The sequence below is a fragment of the Fukomys damarensis genome, unplaced genomic scaffold (assembly GCF_012274545.1).
Source record: "Fukomys damarensis isolate Sample0158 unplaced genomic scaffold, DMR_v1.0_HiC HiC_scaffold_39, whole genome shotgun sequence".
NCBI classification, from domain to species: Eukaryota; Metazoa; Chordata; class Mammalia; order Rodentia; family Bathyergidae; genus Fukomys; species Fukomys damarensis.
This window is the reverse complement of record NW_022900951.1, coordinates 60,325,342-60,336,207: the sequence shown is the minus strand read 5'-3', so window position 1 is coordinate 60,336,207 and position 10,866 is coordinate 60,325,342. Positions and strand designations below refer to the sequence as shown.

Here is a 10,866-nt window from a genome sequence, read left to right as displayed (position 1 = left end):
GAATTCTGAAACTGCCCATCAAAAATGAAGGAACAATAGGGACAGACTGCTGTGGTGACCCAGTCTGTAGTCTCAGCTTCCTAGGAGGGTCAGATGGATCACTTGATCCTAGAGTTCATCCTGGGTAACCAAAAAAAAACAAAAAAAAAAATAAAGATATTTCCAGAAAATAAAATAGTAAATTTATCACTGGCAAGCCCACACTAAAGTGGCTAAATACTGAGAAGAAAGTTTCCAATATGCAAATGAAGAGATGAAAGAAGTGAACTGTAAATTGTGTATTTAAATGTAAGCAACAGTAGACTGATTTTTTATTAATATATATTTGCAATTCATTCAATTTACAATTATCTTGGGGAATGGTTATATGTACATATTACAGCTAGTTTCTTTGTTTTTTATCCCCTCCCCTCTCCCCCTCCAGTTCCCCTATCCCCATTTTGGAATTTGTGGTATTATTTGTCTTAGCTGTTGTTATGGCTTATAGTGTTTACATTAACTGGGGTTATTAAATTCCCTCACATTGGCACATTTTTATTCCTCTAATTTCTCCTTCTTCTCCTCCTCATGCTTCACTCTTGTTCCCTTGGACCACTTCCCTACTGGAGATCTGCCCCCTTGTCCCTTTCTATCCATCCTTTAATGTTTTCTTTGTGGTACTTTGTCACACTTAAATGAGAGATACCATATTTGATTTAAGTTTGTGTGTCTTGTATATTTTCCAGGCGCATACATTTTCCTACAAACACCTCAGATATGTCATTCTTTTGTATTTATTCATTGTCTATTGGTACATTTTAGGCATACATTATGATCACATTCATCACTGGGAGCTTGTACCTGTACGTGACAGATCTTGGTTCTTGTCTTTCCCCATTCCCCTTCCCTCCCCTCCCCTGCCATCATTTACAGAGGCTTTGCTTCTGGGGTTTTTATTTCTTTTTTTCTCATATTTTTTCTTTCCCTTCTTTCCTTTTCTCACTCCCCTCCCTACACCCCTTTCCTCTTTGGACCTTTTCTCCCCATTTCATAATATCTATATATATTTTGGTCCTCATTTATACTTTCAGTTTGTCATACCAGAGAAACAATTGGGTATATGCACATGTATGTCCTATTTATTTCACTGAAGAGTATGGCTTCAATGTATATCCATTTAGCTACAAAAGTCTCTAGTTTATCATATTTTATAGCTGATAACTACTCCATTTTATAAAAAATCTTTATCCAGTTATCAGTTGCTGGGCATTTGGGCTGTTTCCAAGTTTTAGCTATTACAAACTGTGCCGCTATAAACATGAGAGTGGGGCTGGGGATTTAGCTCAGTGGTTCCATCACCTGCCTTGCAAGCACAAGGACTCGAGTTCGATTGCCGGTACCAAAAAAAAAATAAAAAATAAAAAATAAATAAAATAGATATGAGAGTGCGTATATCAGTGTAGTATGATGCTTTCAATTCTTTTGGGAAGGTACCCAGCAGGGGAATACCTGGGTCAAATGGGATCTCTAATTCTAGTGTTTTGAGTAATCTCCTTACTGATTTCCACAATGGCTGCAACATTCTACACACCCACCAACAATGAAGAAGTGTTCCTTTTTTCCCACAGCCCTACCAGAATTTGTTTTGGGATGATTGCTTGATAGAGGCCATTCTTTCTGGGGTGAGATGGAATCTCAGCATTGTTTTCATTTGCCCCCCATGACCAGTGATGTTGAACATTTTGCTATATGTTTATTTGCTCTTTCTACTTCTTTGTCTGAGAAATGTTTGTTCATTTCAGATGCCTATTTTTGAATTGGGTCATTAATTTAATGATAATATGCCTTGGTGAACTGCTTTCATCATAATTGTTTGATGTTGTATAAGCATCACTTACTTGTATTTTAAATTCTTTTCTTATATTTGGTAATTGTCTTCCATAACTTCTGTAAGTACATTAGTGAATCCATCTGTGTTATCATCTACGTTTTTTTCCTAACTCCAACTAGCCTTAGATTGGTCTTATTGTCATCTAGTAGCTTCTGGACAGTCTCCCCATGTTTCTCTCTCTCTCTCTCTCTCTCTCTCTCTCTCTCTCTCTCTCTCTCATGTCTTCACATTAGTCATTTCTGCATTGTATGAATTCTGTGCTGTTTTTCATTCCAGGTATTTCTCTCTGACATCTTTTCAAGGATTTCATATTCTTGTTGAATCTGTCATTGAAATTTTGAACTTCTTTGATTAGCTTGTCCAGTTTTTTACCTGTCTTCCAAAAATCTACTGCGGGCATATAGATATAATTGTTGTAAACCTTTGGTTCATTTTCGCTGTGAACTCATCTATTTTCTGCATCCCTTCTAAGAACTTTTCATAGATTTCTACTTGGTAATTGTTTTCTTCTCCCTTTATGATCCCTTGTTCTCCCTTGAGAGAGTAGGGGAACCCATTCTCCTACTTGTACCTGTGTTTGGTTATATATATTTTAAAATCATATGTGGCCCCCTCTTTATTCATCTCCCTTTCTCAGGGGGTGGAGTTACTGCAGGTCGTGGACTAGAGAAGTGAGGAGAGTTTGTGGCTTACATGGAGAGTTTTAGTAGGATGCTGCCTCCCTATGCATAATTTTCCACTTTGTATGCCCAGTGCTACTATTTTCCCCTTCTGTTATTCACATTAAGTGATTTTTGAACATATCTCTATATTTTGCTAAAGGAATTGCTTCTATCTATAATATCATCCATAGATTCAATCTTATAACACTTCTCTGATAGTCCTTGCAGTCACTCTTACTCCCTTTGTCTATTCTCTATGTACACTATGACCATTTATTATTTGTGGCTGCTACCCTGTAAGGGAGGAGAGTTGGGGTGGGGAGAATGAGGGAGTCATTTGGATGAGTGATGCTGAGCAGAAAGGGAGAGTAGTAGTAAGTGAGAAGAAAAAATGCTGTGAAGTCTGATTTTAATAGAGTATTTTTAGTTGAGTTGAATTTTTAGTATTCAGGGTTATCAGAGGATATTGTGTTAGAGTAAGGGTGAAAAAAGGGTGAAAGTGATTTAATTTGTGATTGATAAAAGCTGTGGTTATCAGAACTTACTGATAGGGAGAACCATAAGCTGGTAAGATATGGAAGAGTCAACCTCTTAGGATGGGAAGGAAGAAGGAATTATACAAGTGAAGATAGAAGTGACTGTGAGTAGGCTAAGTATGGTGAATTTAAAAAGTAGGAAGCAGGAGTTCACATGGCTGGAGAAAGAATAAAGAACTATGTTAATAATATCATCTTGGAGTTTGAGGAAAAGAAACCATATAAAGAGCTGAGATGAGGGACAGAACCTAGATACCTATTAAATCAGAGCTAATGAAAAAACAAATATACAAGTGTAATAACCTAATTTACATATGAAACCATTAAAGAATATAATTCCACATTACTAAATAAATTAAAAATATACACAAATTTAAATCAATAAAATATCCAATGAGAATACAGATATTCCAATGTGATGCTGCATATGTGATTCCCAAGTAGATTCGTTGCCAGAGAGTCTGAGTGCTCAACTCAGTTTACTCCTCTGATACCTCCATTGCATAACTGAAATTAACTCAGATGCAGGACCTTTTTCTGCCTGGTTGAAAGCATTACTGCAGAGTTTTGTCTAGTCATCATTCTTGGGTTAGGAAATCTTGCTGTCCTTCTCGTTTTGTGTGATGGTGGATTTGTCAGGAAAATTCACTGGTCCTAAATCATCCAGAGCTAGGATTATTCCTATGCAATAATTCAACTACAGCAGTAACAGTCTAATCAGTTACAGTGGTATCTATCAGGACTAGTTGAGAAATAACATGCCATAAGTCTCTGTTTGGGGTTTCCCTTTAGCAGTGGGAACACGACACCAATGTAAGCTTCCAATCCTGTAAAACTCAGGCTGAAACTGGTTTCTGTCCACAGGAAAAAATCCTGCCTCTCACCATGACCCCCCCTGCTCTCCAACTGCTGGCAGTCTCTCATGACTGTCCTTACCTCATCCATTCTGGAAACTTAGTAGTGTGAAGCAATCTAGGAGCTGTTCTGGGACCGAGGCTCAAACATCCAGCCCATCCCAACAGTGGTGTCCCAATCAGCTTCTCTGCATAAATGTGTCCTCTGGCATTTCACCACTTAACTCACCAACTGTTGACTCTGGAGTGCTGCTTGGAAGTGTCTTGCATTCTTCCTGCTGTCCACAACTGCATAAGATTCTCCTCACCCTAATGCAGTACTCCATGATCACAGCAATTATTAGTTTCACTTTACCTCCTGGTTGGTAGTTAGCCAGCTGCTGTCAGTGGCCCCAAGATCTCTCCTCTGTGGCATAGCCACATCTTATGTGTCACTTAATGCTTTTTTCTTCTCTTCTGTCAGTTCCCTTGTGGTTCCTATGTACCCTCCTTTCTCTTTCATTCCTCTCCAAACTATTGTTTTTCAGATTCTAGACACTTTGTCATGGAGAAGCTGGATTACTGACACTAATTGCTCCACCATTTTGTATCTTCTTACTGTAGAGAGTTTAATGAAATTAGTTTCTGATAAAAGCAGACATGACCACAAAGTGGTCAAATTACATGAATTTTATTTAGTCAATGAAGAGGGTGGTGTGGTTGGGAAGCTCATCTAAGGTTGAGACCTTCCAGAGCCTGGTTTCAGGGTACAACCCAAAATGTGGGAAGGGCAAGGAAACCTCAAGGGAGAGAAGAATCAAAGGGGAGAGTTATGTATCTATGGAAATATGTAAAGTATCTCAAAAGCACAGCAGGAAATCTCTGGATCAGAGAACACTGAAGGGCAGTAGATGAGGGTTTGTTTTTTATATCTCCCAGGTTTATCTAATCTGTGGCTAGCTGATGGGTACAATTTCATAGGGCTATGCAAACCACACAGCCTCTATCTGGCTAAAAACCTGCTTATTTAGGGCTATATTTAAAACACTTGAGGGCTAGGGATTTGGCTCATTGACACCACACCTGCCTCAAAAGCACAAGGTCCTGAGTTTGATCCCCAGTACTGAGGGGAAAAACAAACAGAAACACTTGATTATGCTAAAATTCTAGTTTGATATTGGCAGGTGTATGAGCTAACACACCTCACTTGTTCAAGATGTAAATAACAAGGGCCAATAGTTCCAAAATTATTATACAGATGTAATGCAATCCTGATCAAAATCCCAGAAGTATATTTCACAGAATTAGAGAAAACAATTATAAATTTCATTTGGAATCAGAAGAGACCTAGAATAGCAAAGGCAATTCAGGGCAACAAAGGCAAGGCAGGGTTCATCACAATCTCTGACTTGAAATTATACTGCAAAGCTAGTGTAATAAAAAGAGCATTGTATTGGGGGAAAAAACTGAAGATCAATGGAACAGGCTAGAAAACACAGAAACAACAACCTCGAACACACTCAACCACCTTATTTTTGACAAAGGGTCCAAACACATCCACTAGAAGAAGGATAATCTCTTTAATAAGTGGTGCTGGAAAAACTGGCATTTTACATGTGAAAGATTAAAACTAGACTCATGTCTTTCACCATGCACTAAACTAAAATCAAAATGGTCAAAGATCTAAATGTTAAAACACAAATATTAAAGCTGCTGGAAGAGAGATTAGGGAGACCTCTTGAGGACATAGGAGTAGGCAAAGGCTTCATAAAAAAACACAGACTGCACAGAAAATAATACAAACAATCAATGACTGGGATCCCACTCTATTAAAAAGCTTTTGCACTGCAAAAGAGATCACCAACAGAGGAATAAACAACCCATACAGCAGAAAAAATTCTAGCCAGTATGCCCTCAGACAAAGCACTAATACATAGAACAAGCAAAAAATTGAAAAAAATCAGATTCCCGAAACTGGATAAAGAAGTTGTGGTTTTTCTATAAAATGGAATATTACTCAGCCATAAAGAATGAGGAAATAGATTCATTCACAGGAAAATGGATACATATTGAAGATATACTCCTAAGTGAAATAAATAAGTCACACATGTGTAAATACCAAATAGTTTCCCTGGTGTGAATAATCTGCAACAATGCGTAAGATTCTAATAAGATTACTGACATTTAGAAATGGGAAGAAAGGAGCTAAAGGTGTAGGGAAGGTGGGATGGGTAGGGGAAGAGTAAAAAGGGAAAAGAAAAAAATGTGAGAGAATGAAAAGATGAAAATAAAGTGTTTGTAGATGGGGAGGGGAGGAGGGGTTGAAGGGAGGGCAGAGGTAAGGGGAAAAAATGAGAATCAAGACTTGCCATGTAGAGGTACATGATCCCAACAATGAATGTAACTGTATTGTATCCCTAAAATGTACCAATAAACTCAATAAAATTAAAAAAAAATCAGATTCCCCCCCCAATTTAAAGACCCAATCCAAAAAATGGACAGAAGTACAAATAGCAAATAAATATATGAAAAAATGTTCAATATCACTAGCCATCAAAGATGCAAATTAGGGGCCAGGGATTTAGCTCAGCGGTTTGGTGGTCTGCCTTGCAAGCACAAGGACCCAAGTTCAATCCCTGGTACAAAAAAAAATGCAAATTAAGACAACACTGAGATACCATCTGATTTCAAATAGAATGCCTAGTATCAAGAAATCAACCAACAATAAATGCTGGCTGGTCTGTGGGAGGAGGGGAAAACCCTTCTTCATTGGTGGGAGTGCATACCGCTGAAACCACTGTGGAAATCAGTGTGGAGTTTCCTCAAAAACCTAAGATTAGAGGTCCCATTGGACCCAGCTATTCTTCTTCTGTGTATCTTCCCAAAAGAACTGAAACCATCATACCACCATGATATATGTGCACCCATGTTTATAGCACATTTCACAATTTTTAAAAGCTGAATCTTGGAAACAACCTAAATCCCAATCATCAATTGATGGATGGATAAAGGAGATGTGGTTTTTCTACACAATGTCGTATTATTCAGCCATAAAAAAAAGATAAACCTGAGACATTTAGAGCTAAATAAATGCACTTTGAAGCTACAGTCAAGTGAAATAAATTGGACACACGTGTGTGAATATTGCATTGTCTCTCTGATGTAAGAAATTGAAAATGTAAATAAGGACCAAAGGCATAATAGATGATGTGAAATATGAAAAAAGTGAACAATAGGAATGAGAAACTAGAGAGGGCAGAAAGGGAAGGAAGAAAAAGGAAAAATGAGAACAGAAGGAAACAAAGAAAATGGGGCTTTTGTAAATAAGGAAGGGGAAGAGGGCTTGAAGGGGGGATGGGGAAAAATCAAGATACATCTTGTAAAGGTACAGATTCCCTATGATGAATGTGATCATTATGTAAATCTAAATTGTACCAATAAAATTAAAAAAATAATAATAATGGCCAATATACAGAGGCTAACTTTGGTTCATGTGAATAGAAATCTACCCTCTGGCTTCATGTTATTTTGCAGTTTAAATTGTATGTTATTTTATAGTGCCTGTGTTTGGAGCCAGTGATCAGATGGACAAAAATCCTGAAAGGGCACATATTAGGATTTTGAAGTCTTTTCACAGCCAGACCACCAATTTAGTGGGAGAAAGAATAGATCAGAAAGGAGATTTTTACTTGCTCAGGTTTTTAGTCAATAGACTGACATGATGACCTCTTTGATTCATATTTCTATCAGACTAGGTGAATGTCTTTTGTCACATGCAGCAAGGTGCTAAGATTAATAAGCTCTTCATCCAGCAGCTAATAAGTAATCCAGAATTAAGCATTTATCTACCGCCATAGGTCTTAGCACATCTGAGAGTCTCAAGAGTTTCAGTCTTTCAGCTGTTAAATTGGTATGGGTAACTCCTTAAGCATAAGTCATCTATCTTTTCATTCTTGTGTGGTATATTGGTCTTGTACTATTCCAACTGTGCCCAAAATTAGTGATCCTCAGGGAGTTAGTACAATGCAAACTACTAGGAAAACTCTTCTGCAGAGTTGTCAGTTGCAGTGAGCATGGTTTGTGGAGGCAAGTACTTGGGGGTTTCATTTGCGTGTAAAGCTCTATTGGAATTTTGAGCCAAACATAAATTCAGGATATGTTGAGAGTTGGAGTGTAGGGAGGAACCATATGATAAAGGAAATCATTTGATTTCTTTATAGCCCCAATTGGCACCCTCTGCTGCAAGTATTCTTTGTGTTCCTGTGAAATTAAATTTTACGTGCTTAGTGCATTTCTAGTTGGTGTTGATAAGGACATATGATGTTATATTAAAACAAATTTTCCATCTTGCATCCGGCTCATGGGTCAACTAAATTTGATAAGGGCCCATTACACTACTGCCCGTATAATTATATAAGGTTAGCCTCTGGGTGTTATTATTAGATGTCAAGAGTTAGGGGAAATGGCTCATTTTGAGAAGTGAACTCTGTGGGAATGTTTGCCCAGGAGAGAGGTATTATGCTATGCATAGTAAAATCAAGTTGACAGGAGGGCCAGTAAACCGTTAAACTTGCTATTTTATGTGTTACTATGGCTACAGCCATATGTGGGTTTGATAAATCGAATATTCCTTCTTGCTCAGATCGGTGTTCATTGGTGTTTGAGTTTCCTGATGATTTCCAGTAGTAAATAGTAGCAAAGTGTTTCCATGGGTTTATAATAATCTTCAAGGTGCTCTTGGCAGTCTAACAGAAGTTGTTAATTTTGCTGCATCCCAAATTAGATCCTAAAGTGTGAAGAACTCACAGGGATCCTCACAGTTGGGCCAAGCTTGTTAAAACATAAACACCAAATGTGCAATACATTTGGCCCATTTATATTCTTGTTTATCATGTTCCTACATTTCCTAGGGGAACACTTGCTCTATCATTTCTATTTGCAGGAAAAGTTTTGCAGGGAATTCATTTGTACAGTTTTAATAGCCTCAATGATTGTCCATTGGGAGATGGTAGTGTGAAACGTCAATAAGTTCCTTCTCAAGTTAGCTTGAATACCAAACTTCTCATTATAGTTCTCATTATAGTTTCTGCCTCTTGTAGGTAAAATGTATACTGACAGACTTAATATGCTGAGAGAGGAGGCCACTCCTCCTTATGGAATTGGGCAACTATGGGTTAACTAGATAACTATGCTCTTTGTAGAATGTACCTGAGTAGCCATGACAACTTCGGTAATCTGTCACCAAAGGAGTGTAACAGACTCAGAAAATCCTGCCAGAACTCTCTAACCTCCCTCTTCCACTGCTCTTCTTTGTGTAAATCCTGCTTGCTAAATTCCCAGGGAAATTCCAATGGAATTAAGCTTCATAGCTATAAAAAGAGGTATATAAGGAAGCACAAATTTCTATTCAGGACTCTACAGAGTGACAAGAGTCATTTGCTGAGCCACCAGCACCGTTAAAAGCCTCTTTTTGCTCCTATCTTCATGTTAAAGAGTCATTTGTGCCGGTGTCCTCACTGCTTCCTACTTCAATACAAATGGACAATGGTTGGCCCGTATATAAAAACAGAACCTTAACGCATATCTTTCAGCAACTTTCTCAGGAAGCCAACGACACTGTCTACAATAAGCAGCCCAGGAAGCTAGTCTGCCACAAATCAGACTTGGAGGATGTCAGAATGCTCTTTCATGACAATCTTGGAAGTTAAAGAGCTTCTGAAAAATAGCCATGACTTCATTAATAACTGACAACTTTCTTAGTTTTTGTCTATTTCCAACTTTGGGCCAACCAGAGAAAGTCAAATGTGCAAGTCTAAGTAATTACATAAGATTCCCCCACTTACGTTAGCTTGCCTGCAGCTTTCTTGCACTAATAATCTCCAATCACCACATACCTGAAGCCTTTTTTCCACTGTAAAGTTTTCTACTCTTCTATTAGCATTTCGGTCTGTGCTTAAATATAAGTAAAGTGGTTGACTCCCTTGCTCTACCAAGCACTGTGCTTTTCACATTTGAGTGGTCTTTGTAATGTCCACTGTACATTATCCTAGGACACCCAGAAAAGTAATGCTAGTCAGAACTTTCCCTCAACTATTTCTCAAGCCTTTATTAATGGTAGGTTTCATGGGTTCCACAGATTTTCTAATATCTGTAAACAAATACTTGTTAATTTGTATAGAGAAACTCCCATGCAGAGAGAAGTTAGAGTTCTTCATGTGATTAAACATGTTTTAGCAAAAATTATTTTTGCTGAAATGTTCTCTTAGAACTACAATTATTTATTGTAGCAACTAGCCTTGTAGTTATTGTAACTCAGGTTCCACTGAGTATTATGTAAGACTTGCATTTGGAATTGTGAGGTTAGGCTATGAAAGAATTTTCAAACTGATTTTAATGCCTGGTTTCTCAGATTTGCTTTGACCCATGTAATATCATGTTGTATACATTGTTTTTCTTGTTTATATTAATTACAAACTGGGATAAAGGCCATTTAGTATAATATTTTCTTTCTCAATAAATGGGGCTTATTGTGGAAGAGGGGAGAGTGTGGTTATTAAGAGGAAATGAGTCCATTCATTGTAGGGACTTGCACTGTTTTAATTTATCATCATCCCATAAATATTAAAATTATGTTTTGTATTGGAAACCCTTACAGTTTATTGGTATTGGCTTTGGATTATAGCATTTATTATGGCTTGTGTCTAGATGTCTTCCCAAACTGCCATGAGGTCATAAGTGGGGCTTTTTCATAGGTGACTCGATCTAAGGTGTGTGCTGCTGGCATCAAGTATGTGATGCTGGGATTAATTCATGGTGCAGTGCTAATATTAAGGGTGCCCCATCCTGAGTGTGAATGCTACTCACCCTAAGGGTGGGTAGCAATGGGTGCTGTTAAGCAGTAGTAGAGAAAGAAGGAGTCCTAGATTGAGTGTTAATGCCTGTTATGTTAGTAGGATTGTCTAATC

General features: G+C 37.8%; 1 protein-coding gene across 1 annotated transcript in view; it reads right to left on the bottom strand.

The window, feature by feature from the left end:
* Positions 1 to 4,248, bottom strand: part of Magee1 (MAGE family member E1) — a 9,511-nt gene extending 5,263 nt beyond the window's left edge. Inside the window, exon 1 of the mRNA XM_010639041.3 lies at positions 4,152 to 4,248. Within this exon, the coding sequence (XP_010637343.2) occupies positions 4,152 to 4,248 (97 nt within the window). The remainder of the gene's footprint in view (positions 1 to 4,151) is intronic.
* Positions 4,249 to 10,866: the final 6,618 nt, after the last annotated feature.